General features: G+C 31.9%; 2 protein-coding genes across 2 annotated transcripts; both read left to right on the forward strand.

The window, feature by feature from the left end:
* Positions 1–2,590: 2,590 nt before the first annotated feature.
* CycB (Cyclin B) lies at positions 2,591–11,040 on the forward strand. The gene is made up of 7 exons (XM_088270809.1): positions 2,591–2,787; positions 2,864–3,075; positions 4,590–4,758; positions 5,892–6,209; positions 6,300–6,422; positions 6,951–7,171; positions 7,709–11,040. The coding sequence occupies exons 1-7, from the start codon at positions 2,758–2,760 to the stop codon at positions 8,073–8,075; spliced, it is 1,440 nt and encodes a 479-aa protein (XP_088126935.1). The 5' UTR covers positions 2,591–2,757; the 3' UTR covers positions 8,076–11,040.
* A 54-nt stretch (positions 11,041–11,094) lies between these two features.
* On the forward strand, positions 11,095–15,288 carry LOC148302958 (uncharacterized). Its single transcript, XM_088270810.1, has 3 exons — positions 11,095–11,243; positions 12,709–12,971; positions 13,873–15,288. The coding sequence occupies exons 1-3, from the start codon at positions 11,177–11,179 to the stop codon at positions 14,929–14,931; spliced, it is 1,389 nt and encodes a 462-aa protein (XP_088126936.1). The 5' UTR covers positions 11,095–11,176; the 3' UTR covers positions 14,932–15,288.
* The last annotated feature ends 4,854 nt before the right edge of the window (positions 15,289–20,142 follow it).

Here is a 20,142-nt window from a genome sequence, read left to right on the forward strand (position 1 = left end):
GAATATATAAAAAAATATGTATAAATGTATATATGTTTATATAAAATATTTATATATATATATATATATATATATATATATATATATATATATATATATATATATATATATATATATATATATATATATATATATATATATATATATATATATATATATATATATATATATATATATATATAAATATATATTATTTTACATTCAAAAAAGTTAATAAGTCTGATTATTTGAACAGAAGCCTCAATAAGAAAGACCGTAGAATAAAAAAAAAGAAAAATATTTTAGCAATTCGGCGAGTGACGAATAAGTAAAAAGGGTTCGAATGTAATTTATCATTCAGCGGCTGAGTTTAGAAACTACTAATTGCCTGAACTCTTTTCATAAATGTCGCGTTTTAGCCGTGACCTCTATATTTTTGTTTACAATGAAATAAATAAATGTTGGTTATAAAATTCCTTTTTTTAATATTGATATTATAATTATGTTAATATGTAATAAAACAAATTTTAATATAAATATCATTTGGCCTGAAAAATTAATGGTAAAAATTTCGCCGGGTGGATCCGGCCGCGCCCAGCCGGGAGCTAAGTACCTTCAGCCGGGAGCATCGATTACGGTTTTATTATGTTGCTTGCAATATTTTTTTATATTTTTACTGTTGCCATGATATTGTTAGGAAATCGATTTCGCTTTGAGATTTGCTCTATTCCTCTACATACATCTGCTTTGATTAATTTTTATTTTCTATTTTTATATGTTTTATACGTCTATTTTTATTTTCAATGCCTTAAACATCTTTATTAATCTTTTTCGGTCTGCCGGAATTCATTAGGATTTTTTAAAGATAAAATTATTGATCCGTGTCTGCATATGCTTTTATAAATTTTTAACACTACACTACACTTTTCTCTATGTATGTATTTACGTACCCACTACCTACTTACCTGTAAGTATTTATGCGATGGATTTCCTTCTACAAATAAAAATTATTGCGAAATACACAATAAAACACCTTTTTAAATTTTAAATAAAACATGTATTTAAATTTTTTTTTTCTTACTTAAAAAAATTAAAGAGATCCTTGAGCGTCATGAGATTGCGCCAATTTCGTTTTATTTGGTTAAAGTTTATCTCCTCTTCGGGTTATTTGTAATCAATTTCGCGTTTTTTTTTTAAATATATGCATTACTGCACTAAAACCCTTCTCTTCTAAATATGAAGATAGAAAGGCTATTATAGGTAATTTCAATTCTTCCCACAGAATTAGGTATTGATGACGAAAACGTACCCAAAAATCAATATAAACACATTGATTACATATTATTTTGGTTTATTTATTGACTTGGCGTTTAATTTGTAGAACTCCATTTTAATTTATGTATTAATTTTAAATCAAACACAGATTTTTTGAGTCTACTAAGTTGTATTTTATTAATAAAAAACACATAAAAAATTATACTGTGACAATTGTTTCGCCTTGTTAGGGCATTATCAAACGAATGACCATTCGTTATCCATGAATTATCATTCGTTTGATAATGCCCTAACAAGGCGAAACAATTGTCACAGTATAATTTTTTATGTGTTTTTTATTAATAAAATACAACTTAGTAGACTCAAAAAATCTGTGTTTGATTTAAAATTAATACATAAAATATTATTTTGGCTTCACAGTCATTTTGCAGATCAATAAATTACTCTTTTAAATTTGGACTAACACTTTCTACGTCTGATAAAAATGGATTGATTAACCAAGCTGATATCAAAAGTTCCTGTTAGTCTTTGAACCGTATTATCATATCTTCGATAAGGGCATTAATGTGGCTATGATACTATATGTCTTTTTTAATGGGCCCTTGTTTTATATGAAGAACTTGATAATATTGAGTATTATGCCAAAGTTAAAGTTAAATTTTGCGTATGAAAGTGTAGTTTTTCTTTATTGACACAACGTTCCCTTGAACCTCCCGCTCCCTTCTGCAGCACCCCCCAAATGCGAAAATTTTAAAAACGCCTAGCCAGACTTCCAAAACGTCCAGAAAGGGGCGCTGGCACCCCCGATAAGAAACATAACTTCAGGAAGTGGTGGACACTCCTTCTGTCCTTTTAAAATATTGTGTTTTCTGGAATTTTATATATTGTATATTATAGTAAGTCAAAAAAATTACCATTACCATTTACCGTTGTACGGCTGAGTTGAGTAACCATTATTAAACTGAACTTTTGAACTCAACTAAACGCCTAAACTCTTTTTATAAATGTCGCGTTTTAGCCGTGACCTTTCTATTTTTGTTTACACTGAAATAAATAAATTTAGATAGTGAAATATCTTCTTTGTAATATTAATATTATAATTTTGAAAATATGTAATACAACAAATTTCAATATCAATACCATTTAACCTGAAAAATTAATGATAAATATTTCGGCGGGTGGATTCGACATTCAGCCGCGGCGAAGTCACGCCCAGCCGGGAGCTTAGTACTAGTAGCCGTTTACGTCGCTTCCGGCCGCTGGCGAATATCACTTCCAGCCATAAAAAATCGAGGTAGTTGGCGGTCTTTATATAAATAGTTAGTCTGTGGTTTGAAATTATTTCCGTTGTCGGCTTGCCAAAGTTTTCTTTTGACCAGACGTTGCCGACGGTTGCATTTGATTTTCCGTTTCTGACTTCCAACTGCATAAAACTTGAAACATAATTCATCGGTCAGCTGCTTATACTGTAGCGCCGTATTTTTTATACGAGAGAATTCTAAAATGGAGTATAAAAGCAGAGTAAACATCAATGTGAGTCGATTGTTTTTCAGATTATGTTGATCTATTTATTATTGTTGCAATCTAATTTTTTGATATTTTTTTTTAGGCGTTGAATGGGCAAGAAAATGTATTCACAAATAAAGCAAAAACTCAAACTATCAAGGGAGGCCCCGTTGTTAATTCCACGAGAAGGAATGTACTCGGTGATATTTGCAGTAATAATAACATTAGAGTTCAACAGCCTTCTCTTGTTGGAAAAACTCAAGATGTGTGCGATAAAGAAAAGAAAGTCGTCAGCTCCAGGCCTCTTATACGCAGGTACATATGGGTAATTACTTAATTCATTCCCCATGTGGAGAAATTAGAGTCCAGAAGTTGCCTCCAGGCTTTTCTGTCGGCTTTTAATTCCTTTTCACCTTCCTAAGTAAAGTCCACATCGCGTTGTTGAGACGAAAATTGCAGCAATGAACATCCTGGGCAGCAGGAACCTGACGCCTTATAAAAAATGCAAACTTGATTATGACTCTTGGAATGAACAAACGTGGCTTAGCCGACTAAAATCCTTTTTCTCGGTGACATTTTTTTACTATGGTTGCTTCATCCCATACCTTATTCTCTCGTTCCTCACATAGTCAAACCACCGCATGCCTTGAATTCGTCAAAGATACCTATTCTTAAAGCTAAGTATATGGCTGTTCTGGGTCCTTATAAGGTGCCATGTTTCACAGCTGTATTGGAGAAAATGTATGATTCAGGCATTGAATAGGTGGCAATTGATCTCCACCGAGTATAAATCCAAACCCAGAAAACTTTCACACTGTTGGAAGTCCTGGAAGTCGAAACACTCCTATTTTTTGAAGGCTGCTATTTCTCATTACCTGTATTCCCAAGTAGTTGTAACTCAATCCCGTTAATCAACTGGTTACTAAAAGCCAAAGGTTACTGAGCCACCTAGGCGCATGGTGTTTCACATGTTAGTTTTGTACATAAAGTACCTATTAAGCCTGTGGATATTCGATTGAAGACCCTTAACGGAGTCATCACGACGGTATCAGGTGCGTATTCGTATGAGAGGAGGAGATGGTTATTCCTCGGTTGGGTAGTAATGGGTTTTGAAGAATAAAATCCTTGTGAATGACGAAGAGAAGCACCGAAAGGATACAATCTTGCCTGACTCCGTGCTGATGACTAATTATCTGCATGCATGATTATTTATAAGATAAATTATTTATTTAAATTAGTATTCTTAATAATCATCAAAATCCAACATCTGCCTCCGTATTGTAGTGGTTAGCGGATCTGGCTACCGTGCTGAAGGTCCCGGGTCCGATTCCCAGAGGGTCAAAATAAGTTTGGGTGGTTTTCCCTTTCATATTTATTTAATATCACCTTGGACTGGTACCTGAAGCGCTGGGCTAATCACCCTGCCCTTTTGCAATTATTTATTTATTTAAACTTCATGTACAGAAAATGAATATAAAATAAAGTACATTGGCGGGCTTATTGCTAAAAAGCAATATCTTCCAACCAACCAAAAACAGACTAGTGATATCGATTGAAACGTTTGATACCATATACAGCTGTTAACGATCGAGATAACACTGCGTTGATATGATGCAGTGCTCTATGCACCATTGGGTGCTTGTAAGGTTTAGAATAAGAAGAAAATAATGTTTGCATATATTTATCATTCCACTGTTGGTTTTACTTTTGTTGTGTGATCCTATATATATTTGGAGTTTCTAACCATCAGTCTAGTTTAATCCAGGTCTAGTTAGTCACATTTTTTAAGAATCAAATCCGCAAATTTGAAAGTGTATTAAATTTTCTAGCTATAAAAATGTTCAAGCTAAAGTGGATACCAGATTAGCGGTGAAGGCTCCAAGTGTTACCAGTATACCTGCCAATGAAATCTGCCAGAAACCATTACGTCGAGAAGAAAGTACCATAACACTTGCCGGCAAGACTGGAATCATAACTACGCGCCTCAGACAGACCAAGGTAATTTTATTCTATATTTTTTTTAGCCATTTCTTGTCTACACAAACTGAGGAATTGTTAAAATAATGCTTGCTTAGTATTTACAACTTTTAACTCTCAGTACTAGCTGTTCAATGCAAGGGACAGTTCAATATAATCGGACTGGAATTCCCTTCTTTATAGCAGCATTTACACTTAAATACAAGTATACTCATCTGAAAGTTAGAATGCATTGGCAAATTTAATTGGGGACCTTCCATTGTCTCAAAATACCTATTCACATTTGGCTAATATTGGCATAGTTTAGTAGGATGTTTTGAAATTTGGCCTGTAAGTGCCGCGTAAATCATTGATATTGTATCCATTATTGTAAAATGTAATTTTTGAAAATTTTATATTCATATATTTTCGCTACATTCGGTATGGAATAAATCACATGGAATATAAAAACCAAATATGCTTAAAAAATAAGATTTTTTTTATAAATTTGTGTATTTTTGTTTAATCGTAATAAAATTTAAATATGATTTTGTACTCGTAGAGATGCAATTAAAACACATATCGCTCACTCCTTTCAAGAACGTCATAAATCAAAAAACTCGATTTTTCAGGAGAACGTTTTTAAAGTTTAAAAATATAATACAATGTATTGAAAATAAATATCAAGCCACGTATTAAACTTTTTACAGTGCAACAGATCTTTTTAGGTAAAACCTGATGGTTTCTTCTCCATTTTAAAAATATTTAGTATATTTAAAAAAATAATTAAACAATACCTTTTCTTCAAAATGCAAAAACAACACTTTCTGCCCTGTAGCGGGTAAATATTAAGTTAAAAATATGCCTCTTTTGCTGGGATATAGTACATTTTCTAGGCATTCCAAAAACATGTACAACTAAAAATTGACGATTTTTGATTTATGACGTTCTTGAAAGGAGTGAGCGATATGTGTTCTCATAAAATTAATCTATCAATTTCAACCTTCTAATAGTTTTTCAAATAAACTGAAATAAAGATTTTTCTTGCAAAAACTTTAATTTAGTTTAGTTTTCTGGACATATCTCATGGGCTTTGTAAATGTCCTTACACAGTAAACCTTTTTTGTTTTGTTTCTGTAAAAAAGCTTTACATATTACATAATAATTTTTCGCAGATATCAACCAATATTATAAAGAAAACGGACTCAAAAGAGAATCTCATATTGAAAGAGAAAGAAAAGAAGGTGAAGCCGACAGTAAAAGATGGACTAGTGGAGAGACTTGTGAAAAATGTGTCTGTAGAGAAGGAAGCCAAGTGTGACTCTCAGAAGAAAGATTCTTACTCCACCGAGTTGTTGGACGGAGTTGAAGATATTGATGCGGGAGAAGAGAAGAATCCGATTCTTATGTCCATATATATCAAGGACATTTATTCTTACCTTCGAGATCTAGAATTACAGTTCCCTATTCAGCCGCAGCATCTCAGTGGACAGGTTTTATAACTTTATTTTCTCGCTTGCTAGAGTAACCTTTTCAGTTATTTTTATGTCTACATATTACAAACATGGATGTTTTAATTTCAGTTATACATGACTCCAAAGATGCGATCAGTACTGATTGACTGGCTGGTACAAGTCCATGCCCAGTTTAGCCTTCTTCTAGAGACTCTTCACTTGACTGTTGCCATAATTGACAGATATTTGCAGGTCAGTAAATATCATTTGCTGAATTTAACAATTTTTCCTGGTTAAAGTGTAATGAAACATTGTATTTTCACTGATATTTCTTTCTCCACAAACCGTTAACTTGCAAAAAATATATTTATAACATTAGGCAAAAAAAGGTCATTGTGAATAAAACTTCATTAACATACTTTAAAAAAAATCACGTTTACAGTATGAAGAACTTTGAATGCAATTTAAAAAAATATATATATATATATATATATATATATGTATCAATATTGCATGTGGTAATGAAATGATTTGTATCTAATTTTATAAATATATCATTTGTAAGCAAAATGTTAATGATAAAGGATATAAGTAAGAAAATACTAAAATATGATACGATTTCCCTTTGTTAATTTGTCTTTGAGTCTTTCAACTGAGAACAACTTGTTCTCTTCATCATCATACTTTATCTTAAAGAAAAAGATAATTTTATTGTCTATTACTTTAAGATAATATAAAATTTACTTTTATGACTTCATTGATTTTTGTATTTTTTTCAAGGTGGTAAAGAATGTTGAAAAAGGTCAAATTCAGTTAGTCGGTATAACCGCAATGTTCATTGCCAGCAAATATGAAGAGATGTTCCCCCCTGACATTGTGGATTATGTATACATCACCAATAACACCTACACCAAGAGGGAAATCCTCAAGTGTGAGAGATCCATTCTAGTCACCTTGGATTTCTGTCTCGGAAGGCCTCTGCCCCTGCATTTCGTGAGACGGTTTGTAGTTTTTTTTTGATAAGTAAAAAAGACCCTTTTATGCATCAACATAAAAAAATATTTGAATGATACACCATATTATTATGACAAAAAATATTAATTAGCTTTGAAACACGCTGTGTATTAGACACTTGGTGACTTACATTTATACAAAGTAAGTAAATAAGCTTGTATTTTCTAAATTCTCACTCAGTGATTTTTGCAAACTGAAGATATATTGTCCACCTACGTGGTGTAATGGTTAGCATGTTCATTTACCATGCTGGAGGTCCCGGGTTCGATTCCCGGGGGAAGGGGGTAAAAATAAATATTAGTGATTTTACACTCTATATTTATTTAATATTACCCTGGACTGGTCCTTGAAGCGCAGGAGTGATCACCATGGATGCTCATCACGCAGGAGTGATGTAAGTAATAATCAAGATAACACTGTGTTTATATGATACAGTTCCCTTTGTACTATTGGGTGCAGATAAGGGTTAGAAGAAGTTATATTGAATAATGCGCATACTTTAATTGATGTACTTGTTTCGGTAGGTTGATCAAGGCTGCGAGTGGGACGACGAGGGAACACTTCCTCGCCAAATACTTGGTGGACCTGTCCCTGCTGGAGTATCCGCTGTCCCACCACCGGCCCTCGGAGCTGGCGTCGGCCGCCGTGTGCCTCTCCCTGGGGCTGCTGTCTCCGGGCGGGCGGCCGCGCGCCTGCTGGAGCGCCACGCTGGCCTTCTACTCGGGCTACTCCTACCGCTGCCTGGCGCCGCTGGTCCGCCAGCTGGCCGCCCTGCTGGCCGCCGCACCCGCCTCGCGCTACAAGGCCGTCACCGACAAGTACAGCTCCTCGAGGAACGGCAAGGTGGCCAAGTTCCCCGAGCTCGCGGGCGCGGCCTTGCTCGCCAAGTGAGGCGGCCCTGCCATATGAACTTTCATCCTACTGCTATGCGGTGGTGAAGCTCTCCATTCCCTTTGGTTTTTTTATAGCTGACAAGCAATTATACATATGTATTTATAAGTTTTTTTCTAACACAAATATTTCTCTAGCTTTGTTACGTTATATTTTTGTAATATTAGTGCTTTAATAAGTATTTGCGTTCTGTAATGGTCTCATAAAGAAAGTGCAAAATATTTTCTATTTTATACAGATTGATACCTACATACTTAATATTTAACGTGTATGTATGTATCAAATTGATATTGTTTTTTGACAGTTTTGCGCATTGTGTATAAATATAATATATTTTTTTAATGAACATATTTATTAACGAATATATGCGAGGTATTGTGTACAAAAAATACAGGTATTGTACGATCGGTAATGTGTTGTATTTTATTTAATGTTTTATGTTTTAGGATAGTTGTTTTAATTTTGTAAATATTTTTTTTTGACGGATGCAAAATTAACTGACGAAATTGTAATAAAGCACTTAATATTATGGGTGAAGTATTTGTAATAAATAATGTGTATCTAATATGAACGGTGGTGTATGGGAAACATTTATGAATAATTTTATCCTGTTTTATGAAGAGATAACTGATTACAACATGACAAATGACACACTCGCGTCTCTTGCGAATTCCGTGTATCTCAAGACGGATGACTGTCACGAGATTCCCTTTCATTAACCTCTATTGGCGTACCTGGTAGTTGGAAACACGCAAAAACTAAACACGCACCAGTCTCTTGTCATTTGTATAGGGTCTTAAATATATATCGGAATTAAAAAGAAATTGAGTGTTATTTAAATATCAGTGCTTATTTTTTTAGACAGTTAAAATAATAATACTGCGCCAGCTCGCTAATCTGAACGCAAATTGTGCAATGGGCCGCTCGGATTAGGGAATCGTTTGAATTACTGTTTTGAGAAAAATGACAGAAAAAAGGAAAGTTCAGTTTATGAAAATGTTCTTTATTTTACATTTTTATTTAGGTACTGAATGAATAATTTTAAAAGTCTACATTTTTATTTTAGCTTGAAAAAATCTGATTTTGAACAAACGAACCTAATTGGTGTTTAAGGGCTGAATCAAGCAAACCATCTATTCCTCGGTGTTCTGGATGACTTCTTCAGCCCAGATGATAGCTGTATCGAAAGCTTCAGCAAAGCAAAACTGGCATCAGCTGCTTGCCGTCGTCAGATTCCTTCTCGAGTTTTTCACATGTGACATCACGTATGATGTTCTCGTTACTCATAACGTCTTGATTCTGAAGCCCATCATTGTAGCCACATGTTGCTCAAATTTTAACCTAATCATGTTTTCTGGTCCCAATCGGACGCTAAGGATAGAGTTGGTTTCCTGGTCAGAAGTTTCTTAAACAGGGACCAACTTTGCCAGATATTTCTACAGGGGCAAAAAGCAGAGCCACTAAATAATTCGGATTACGGAGCGTTTGGATTAGAAACCTGGCACTGAACTTTGACTTATTTGTACTCTTTGGGTCCTCAAGTTCATAAAATAACTTCATAGGTATATATTTTATGAATAATGGCGTGAATGTGTATACATAGTCAGTTTAAGTTAAATAACTTTGTTACCCAGGAACTACTTTAAAAATATATATGTTACTAAGAGTTAAAGAACTTCAACTTAACTTATTTTATACTTAATTAGGATACTCAGTTCTCATGTAAAGTGAGTTTGAGAAATTGAATAACATAAAATAAAAACTTAAATATCCACAATTTTAATTTTGTATGATTGGTCACCGTCACTAATCATTATGTACCATTGACTCGTCAAGTTCATTGACAATTCACATGTAATGATTTATGCCGTTTTGATGAAACCAAATTAATAGCAATTTTTTTTATAGTTCTTAAATAAAAATGTTTTTAAGGTACAGTGTCAACTAATTTTTTTAAATGGGAGACTGTAAGATTTCCTTTCCTTTTATAATTTCTTCTACATGTTAGGTTGATGCGAGTGTTTCATGTTTTTATAAGATTTTTATTTATTTTTTCTTTCCTCTACCAATAAACTATTGTTGTATTTTTTTAATAAAATTAGTAAGTCCAGTGCTACCTAAGGTTAAATTTTTAAAAAAATCATTGTAATGCATGGTGAAAAATTAACATTTTATCCTTTGGCAAAAATTCTCTAAAATGTGCAACAAAAAATGTATCAAGATTACTTATCAAAAATGTGTAACCTTTAAAAGAGACAACATCTAATATATCTCATTGTCTTCTAAGATGGTTCCTTTTCCATATAGGTGACTTAAATTATTTAACTCGAAGAAGACTCATGTCTTCTCCCCATACATCTTGGATTGCCGTAGTTTTGAAGTCAGTTTAATGAAAATCATAAAGTAAACGATGATACTGAACTCTTTCGACAGACAATTAAGATAATGTATAAGGACTCTACTGTCTGCTGGCTAGCTTAAAACTAAATAGAAAGTTGAAGGGAGGTATCCTTAAAAAACATAGATTATTTGGAAATGGATGAATTCATATCCAAGTCCATCAACCTAATACATAAATGTATATTCAAATTAATTAAGAAATGATAGTGGCAAATTCGATATTTTGATTACCACCTGAATCTAAATGTATGTATGTATTGGCTTAATTTCTAGTCAGTGAATGAAGATATTTATACACTTCATAATTTTTCGGGGCACGGTGTTTGCATACCATGCTTTTCTATCATATTATTGCCTCAATTTATTGATTTATTTTAAGATAATTTGTTTGAGCCATTGATATAATATAAAAACTTTAGTTTTGGGTTATTCCTAAAATTATTTGATTTGGATTATTCTTGGTGTGAATTACTATTAAGATGTGCATGTGCTCCATTGAAAACTATAATGACTGAATAATTTGAGTGATGTCATTTTCCACAAAATAAAGATAATTTACCCTTAACACTGTCTTGTTATTCTTTCTGATCAAAATTTGAGCAGATAATATTTAAGAGATAAGGAGTAACCTTTGACCTCAGCCAGACAGTCTACATTCCATATCCGTTTTGACCTGCATTCAATTAAGTTCTAATACAGACATGAGGCCATTCAGTTTAACTTGGTGTCTTGTCATCATTTATTGGTGTAGTACGTGTGCAGCAGAGAGTGAGTGTGATTTATTCCTTTTTTCTCACTTTGATCGACGGATTATAGTGTTTTAGAAAGATCAGTGAAGTGGTTTGTGATTTGTGTTCTTTAGTTAGTTCTCGATAATGCTTTTTTGAAAATTGCTCTTGAGGAGTTAAAAAAGCTATAAAATTCCAGGTTTAAACTTCAATTAATTTGTAGCCTGAACATCTAACTGAGTTCCACAGATCTAGTTTTTTGTGAATTGCATTTAGAACATTCGGTTTGGTAGAAAACTAATATTATAATATAAACCAGTAATAGTACAATATTAACCTTGCTAAATTAGAACTTTGCCCTTAAAGATGAAACAATCCTTGCATAGCGTACTTGTTTTACGTCATTCCATGATCTGTGATATTATGATAGCTGTCTTATCGATTAATAATAAAAACATAATAGTAATATGCCTCTACAGTGCGGTGTTCGGATTGGCACTGAAGTGCAAGACTGATCACTTTGCCATCTTATTGATAATTATCGAACCATCAATCAAATTCTTTTCCTTATGCAGCTTTGGGGTTGGATAATGTGAAGAGAAAGAAGAGTATATCATTCAACTTTATATTGAATTCTTATGCAAATAATCTCACTGGAAGATACTAGGGCCAAATTCTTTGGTGAAAAGAGTACATGATAATCAAGTTTTCTAAATTTTCTATTTATCTGTTGTCACCAAAACTTATTTTTTAAAGTCATTAATGCTTTACTTTTCCCCAAACCTAAGATGTAATTCTGACAGCTTCACCTTTAGTCATTCATACCTAGAAACATCTTTATTGCTTGGAACTTATTAAGTCCATGCTCGCTCCTTATAAGGAGTATATGAAATCAAACTGCTTCTAGAATCTCTCATTAGGTGCTAGCTTCTTTGTGTCCTTTAAGTCACGCCTGCATCTCATAATTCAGACGAGAATTGTCAAAGGACTTACTGGTCAATGGGTATCTGTAAACGAGGCAAACTTGCAAAGTAACCCAGCCAACTAAATTGGTTTTTCTTGGCAACAGTTATGACCATGGGTTGTTGTGTCTGTTGGCTTATTTCTACTTTCCTCGCGAAAATTCATTCTCAAAGTCAATATTGGTCGGTTGTATTGCTTGGAACAGAGCATTCATAACACCATTCAGCAACGAAAGTCGATCATTGCTCAAATAAAATATAAGTGGAGAAAGCTATATAGTTTAACAATGATCTAATTTACCACTTAAAGTGTTTTACTTTTTTCAATTATTACATATATGGATAATAGATGATAAGATATTCAGTGGATAATATGTTCATCTTAATGTAACAATAAAAACAGTGCATTTGACTCACTAGTTTCTGCTTTCATTTAATTTACTATACATTAAAAAATCCTGATGATCAGTTTTTGACGAAAGTATTGTAAAATGTTCACCAGTAAAAATTGTAGGGTTAAAAATATAATATGTGATGTTTTAGCCCAAAATGAAAAAGCAGAAAATGAACAGAAACTTCTTCAGGAAGGGGAGCAGAAATTACGGGATCAAATCTTGGCTATTCTCGATCACTATAAGCAAGATGATCCCGTTGGAATACCCGGGGCCAAAATACCAGATCCAAAGGAGATTCCTGATATGAAACATAGTTTCTCTGTGGCTGCGATGAATTTCAAAAACATGAAGGTCTATGGATTGAGCAAATTCAAAATAGCATATATCAAGTCCGAAATGTCATCAATGGAGGTACTTATTTCAATTTATTTTAGAGCATTTATTTTCTTGAAAATTGAAAACAAAGTTCTTCACAAATGTTATTGTTGTTTCGGGTATATTCTGTTAAAATGGTGAAGGGAACAGATGCTAAATTTATCAACGAAAACAGAAACAAAAGAAAAAAAGTGATACTGATAAAAAATCAGATAAAACCAATAAATAAAATAATAGAGGTCAATAATTAACAGAAATATAAAAATATTTGTAATTTTTAGTGTTAAACTGTGTAAAAATATATATTCTCTTAATTATATATTTTTGTATGATTTAACTCTTAAAAATATGTACTTTTAAATGCACGATTAAAATATTTCTAGAAAAAGTCATACACTAAATTCATTTAAAATTAATAAAGAAAGAGTTTTATAAAAATATTATTCGTTTATACGTTATTCAAACAATATTTAATTTATAATAAAAATATGATATTTACTCTTATATTAATTCATTATTTAAAATGTTGACGCATTCAGACAGTAGGCTCAGGGTTTCATACCACTATGCCTCATAATAGTAATTAACACAAAGTGTCATTAGTTCCAACAATTTTTTTCTAAGGCCTACCTAGTTATGTATTCATTATTATTGGCTTAACAACCTATATTAGGTCTTAGTTTTAACCAAGAATATTCTTTATATCTTATCTAAGAGGTGTCTAGTGCCAATGTCCTCAAGTTAGTGTCCTGACTTAGTTTAACATTAGAACCTTAGGCTTTCCGATCCATCTATACTTATGTAAGACCTTGACCTAGTAAGCTTAAGGTTGTGTAAAGTATAACTGTTGGATTAGGGAATCGTAAGAATTTTTAAAAATGAAATTTATAGTGTTGTAATCATATTGTAAGTAATAAATGTATGTTTTACTTTTCAGGTAAATGGGGCTCTTACGATCAAGTCCCTTCAGATACTAGGCAATTACACCATGTCAACTTGGTTGAGTAGATCACAGGGCCCATTTACTGTCGACTTGTCCGATGTTTACGTCCAAGGGCTCGCCAATCTCGGTGTGGAAAGGGATGGAAAGCTTCGTGCGCAGGATATAAAAATGGACATAACATTCGGAAAAATAGCTATGAATTTCGAAAACTTAGGATTCATGGGTTCTATGTTTCAAGGAATGCTCAATTCTGTGGGAACATTCCTTTTTGATTCTATTAAACCGTATGTTTTAAAGGAAGCGTACACGACCATAAGAGTGGAAATTAACAAAAACATTGAAAAAGTTTCGGGTGATTTACAGTTTCCCAATTCCATTTCACCCCTCGATATGGTTATTTCGGATGCTAGGAATAAAGTCAGGGGAATGTCGTTGGATCCTTATTTTGTGAAGGATTACAACTCAACAGCCGGAGTTATCAGAGCGTACTTGACCAATACGTGGATTACGGGAGTGTCAACTTTTTATAGAGTGGGAAATATTTCTTTGTCCATGTCAAATAATTCTGTAATTGCAGATTTTGAAATTGGAACACAACAGTTGAAAGGTAAAACTCAGTGGGATCTTTTAATTTTGGGAGGTATGTATTCTCGGGCAGGTACTGCATCTTTCTCTGTGGAGTATATTAATGCGAGGGTAGTTATCGGTCAGCCTTTGGATACCAGAAAGCATCCAGAGTTTAAAGATTTCCAGTTAGAATTGGGCAACATCCAAGTACGGTGCGACGGAGCAGGAACTGTCGACTATGTACTAGAGTTTCTCATTAATATCCTTCCAAACTTGCTACGATACCAGATAACAGATGCCATGGAAGGACCTATTCAAGACAAAATCCAGGATTTGTTGAATCAAGTTCGTGTGGAAAAAATGATTTTGGATAAAATCCCCGAACTAGAACAAATGGAAAAGACCGGGTTCAAATTATCATCACTGAAACAAACGGAAAAAACAGCGGAGGAAGAAGATGAAGATGACTTTTGGAATTTTGATTAATATAATTATTTGGGCTCAAAATTTCTCAGCTGCTTGCTATATTTGGTTGAAAAATACTTTTTGTATATATTTATTGACGAGATTCTTACATTAATTCTATTCTCAATCACTAATGATAATATGCATACTATCATGCACACAGTAAAAGTACTGTATTTTATTTGTAAAGTTTAAAAATGTCAAGTGGTCAGACTATGGAAAAAGTTAAATATTTTAAGTTAAATACTTATTGGCAAAGTATCTTAGGAGATCTTAATAAAATAAAAAAAAATATAGCCTTATCTGTAAAAAAGATGGCCAGGATTACTTTGCGTTCAAATCTAATAATATTGTTAAAAATAATTTAGCTATGCAAAATAATTGTTAATAATAATTAGCTAATTTTATCTAAAATTTAGCTACGCAAATGTACATATTATGAGCAGTAAAAAAATAGCCTTTATCATTTTTTTTGAAAGGCTTTCGTTGAAAAAGGCTTATCAAAGTAGTATTTTAACCCGATTGGATTTGGATTTTAGTATTTACTTAAAAGAAATTCAATTCTTGTTTTCTCTTTTAAATTTTTTATTATTGTGTTATTTTTTCAAAGTGGACCTGATAGGTATTATTTAAAAAAAAAAAAAAAACAGTTCTCATAAATTCGGCATTTTTATAAAATAGGCTGATAGGTAGGTAGATACCTATTCCAATTTAAAAATCATAAATTTGCCTACTCTTATGATTATTTAATAATATAGTTGGCACTGGAATATTAGAGCCACGGTGGAAATTTTTTTAACTGCGAGATAGTAAAATATTTTAGGACAGTGGTTGAAAAACTATTAGTCAACATTGCTAAATATCCACGGTACAACGATTGAGGTTTCTTTGAGACCTAAATTTTAAAGTATATAGGCAGATACACTGTTTGTTAACTTAAAATACTTTTTTGCCTTAATTAAACTAGCTAGAACAACCGACTGGACAAACAGGGTGTCGGTCGTGCACATTTGTGGCTGAGCCGCATTCAAGGGGCCAAAGAGTCACATGCGACTCGTGGACAGGGTTTGCTGACCACTACTCTAGGACATAATACCCTATAGACACCGACTGTCAAAATATCAAGGAATTTAAATATGGTTAATAGGATACATTTTTATTACATAGCAGGCATACAAACATTGAGATCAAAATCTGTCTCGTCGATCAGAGAAAAAATTTAACCCGATAACTCTTAAAACACATTGTCAATAATAAGCGGATGCTGTGTTTTTAAGATCTTTATTTCAAAAATTATATTTAGATGTTAATTAAATTAATGCACAAAGTAGTTTTAAATGTATAGACTTTACATAGTTAATATTTTATGTTGTGTTTAGTATGTAATTATATAATTTACAACTGAGATTTAATTTTCATATTACGGTGTTGTAATCGCATAGTATTAAGAAGTAGTTATGGACCCTTATTTATAATTTATTTTTAGACTTTTAAATTGTATTCAAAGGAGTGTCTGATCGCTCACTCCTTTCAAGAACGTCATAAATCAAAAAACTTGATTTTTCAGGATAACGTTTTTAAAGTTCAAAAATATAATACAATGTTTTAAAAATAAATATCAAGCCACTTATTGAACTTTTTTCTATGCAACAGATCTTTTTAGGTACAACCTGAAGGTTTTTTCTCCATTTGAAAAATATGTAGCATTTTTTAAAAAATAATTTAGCCATACCTTTTCTTCAAAATGCAAAAACAACACTTTCTGCCCAGTAGCGGGTAAATATTAAGTTAAAAATATGCCTCTTTTGCTGGGATATAGTAAATTTTCTAAGCATTCCGAAAACATGCACAGCTGAAAATTGACGATTTTTGATTTATGACGTTCTTGAAAGGAGTGAGCGTGATGTGGTAATTATGATATGATAGTTATTATGTACACTACGATGCAAACTGCATTGGGTGGAAATTTGTAAAAGTATAATATTGAATAAATTAAATATACATATTTACAGAATATAACTTAACATTTTTTTATAACTTTATTATTTTGTATCTATATCCTCAGATTTCCGAAATCTTTCTAAAACGTTCGTTTATTTTATTTTCTGTTCTTATAAAATGGATTGTACTGTGATATTATTGATAACGAAGGTAAGTACATAGTACGAACATTGTATAAATTCGATGTTCTATAAAGAAAGAAAGTAAGTGAGCACACAAAGATGACTTATGAAATGGTAGTAGAGGTTTAATTTCGGCTTTAGAATGGGCGCCAAAGGAATTTTTAAATAGGCGTTTAATTTCTCCAGCCATAATTTATATCTAGCGTGTCTTCCTATACATTTCGCAGGCGTCGCAAAGAAAAGCTTTGGGGTCGTTCTTGGTAGTCCAATCAGGGCTAGGAAAAATATGTGTAAGTACTTGATTTATTTTCCGTTATAAGTAAATATAAATATACCATTGATTACAAAAAATTAATAAAATCGATAATAATTTTGACATAATTTAAAAACGTTTCTTTTAATGATTCATTTTTACTTGTAGTTTTTTACGTTTTATCAAGAAAGTCCATAAAAAGAAAATCCTTTCGTACATCATAAGCACACTAACTGATTTTTTGAGAATTATGTAATTATAATATAAGAATTATATTCTGCTTTATTCATTAAAAAAATATCTCAGTTCTCTATAGATTTCTATAAATATTGATTAATCACATTGAGTGAAGTTTATCTCCCTGGGAGTGAAAAATCACTGATGCTTATTTTGAACCCTCCCAAGAGTCGACACGGTAACCATCACACTACGGAGGTCTAGTAAAATATTTACTACAAACTTTCTGCACTTAGTCGAGAGTTTCTGCCTTTCAAATCACGAATTTATTTGTCTCGTGTGGAGTATAAGAAATAATATTGGTCACTAAATTATGGATAAAAATATCTCTCGAAAATACGTATCGATACAGTTTTATTATTACACTTTCAATAATTGGAAGCATGCGAAGACATTAAATAATAAAAAGCTACAAATATTGATCAAATCAAATAATTATATAATTTTTTGTATGTAAGTAGATTAATAAGAAAAGGTGTTTGGCAGCCCTATATCTAAGCGTGATCATATCCGCCCCTTCCTAACAAGCGGAATAACACTTGGTTCGGGCAGGGTAGGTACTAGATTATCTAATTTTATAGGAGCGGATTTAAAAAAAAAGAATACATTCTGCACTTTGTACCAAAATGGCGCCAACGCCTATTTGACAAGGAGGGTTTTTACAAACGTACTAACACTTTTTTTTAAAATCATATAGGTACATACTTATAATCAATCATATATATGTACATTACTTACGAATTCGAATTCTATCATTTTTCATTTTATGCCGCAAAGAAATAGAAATTCAGATTTTTCTCATTATCTAAGTACAACATATTGAGTGTGTATCAAATATATAAAAAAATAATATTATCTAAGTACATTAATTTTTATTCTAATTTCAGTTTTTAAGTTTCAATTATGTAAGAAAAAAGGATTAGAATTTTTATTATTTTAAAACTACACGGATGTCAAATAGACTCGATCATGTTTATAATATATTGTTTTCTCGAAATATTTATCAGAATTCTTAAAAACGGTTAAAGGTATCAAACAAATGTAATAAACTGTAATCGAAAACACGTAAACCAAGTCAACTAAAAATGTGAAAAGTTATTTTTAATGTAAAAGGGTTTTTTTTAATACATATTTTTATTATTATAAGACCACCATTGTATAAAGTCTGAACAGATGCGTAAAATAAAATTACAATAAATATCAAGATGATATAAGATAGAAGATATTTAGATGAAGAAGTTATTGGACCTGTCATTGGCTATGGGTTAAGCTTTCAAATTATTTCATTCATTCATTCGGCAGTCACTTTGTGGTAAAAATATCTATCCAATTTTGAACTTAATTTAAATAGTGGTATTACCAATAGTACAATTTATTAAAAAAACTATTATTTCGATTTTTTTTTAAATAAAGCAATTTTGAAATAAATATCTTTATAAAAAATCCATCATCAGCAAATATATTTATTATTTGTTTATAATACAACAACAAAACGTTACGAAAATAGAGAATAGATTTTTTTAAATTAAAAATAATCTTTCATTTAATTTATTTGCGTTTTATTCTCCACGTTACTAATAAATTTAACACGGTAAGAAAGAAAAATGAATATTGTATTTAATATATTTTGGTAGAATATTTTTGGCAAGTAAAATATACTTTATCTACGATAAAATATGTGAAATGATCTTGTGAACTACGTTACTTATATATGTTTTAACAGCTCATTATTTACGGGGAGAATATAAGGTATTACAGAGGTTTGATAATAAATTTCAGCAGGATGAAGTAAATGTTTTTACTAATAACTAATTTTATGCCTCATTTGAATCCGCTGTGTTTCTTGATATAACTGCGAACGTTCAACATAATTTCTCGTTTTCCCTGTATCTTAGCTGTAAGTAGTCTCGCCGTTAAGAGGTAAAGCGAGCAATTATGAAGAAAGAAATATTGTTATAATGAAATATTCGAAGAAAGCGCTCAGTGGCGTCCCTAAGTCCGGGTTCAGAGTATACACCGATTGCCGATATTCCGGCTAGCGCTTGTTTTCTCCTTAATCACAAATATCGCTCTTAAAACGGATTCAAACATGCAAATTACTTTAATAAAAATTTTGCATGAATATAATATGTATAATAACTTTGAGACTAAAAATGTAGTAATATATTATTAGTCTCTATATTATAATTATCAAAAAGTCCATATTATTTATAATCAAATAACGAAAAGTCAAAATCAGGTTTTAAAAATACGCCGTGATTCTATTAGTTTATTTAGAGGTCTATAATTATTTCCCGAATTCTTCTCCGTAGTAGTCAGCGTGTTTGGCTACTGTGCCGGAGGTCCCGGGTTCGATTCCAAAAAATAAAAAGTAATTCCAATCAAAATTAATAGAAATGATTTTTCACGCTAATATTTATTTAATATCTACTGAAGCGCATGACTGATCACCTTTCCTTATGTATTTAATGATCAATATAACATTTCTTATACACGATGCGGTGCCCTATGTATCATTGGGTGTGAGTAAGGGTAAGACGAAGACGAATCATTAAAATAAACGTAAATAGTCAATTCTACTTTTGATTTTCTTGGAATGCGCAATGTATTGGGGCGTCA

Source organism: Brachycentrus maculatus, unplaced genomic scaffold (assembly GCF_059751285.1).
Source record: "Brachycentrus maculatus isolate JH-2025_06_01 unplaced genomic scaffold, ASM5975128v1 h1tg000396l, whole genome shotgun sequence".
Lineage (NCBI taxonomy): Eukaryota > Metazoa > Arthropoda > Insecta > Trichoptera > Brachycentridae > Brachycentrus > Brachycentrus maculatus.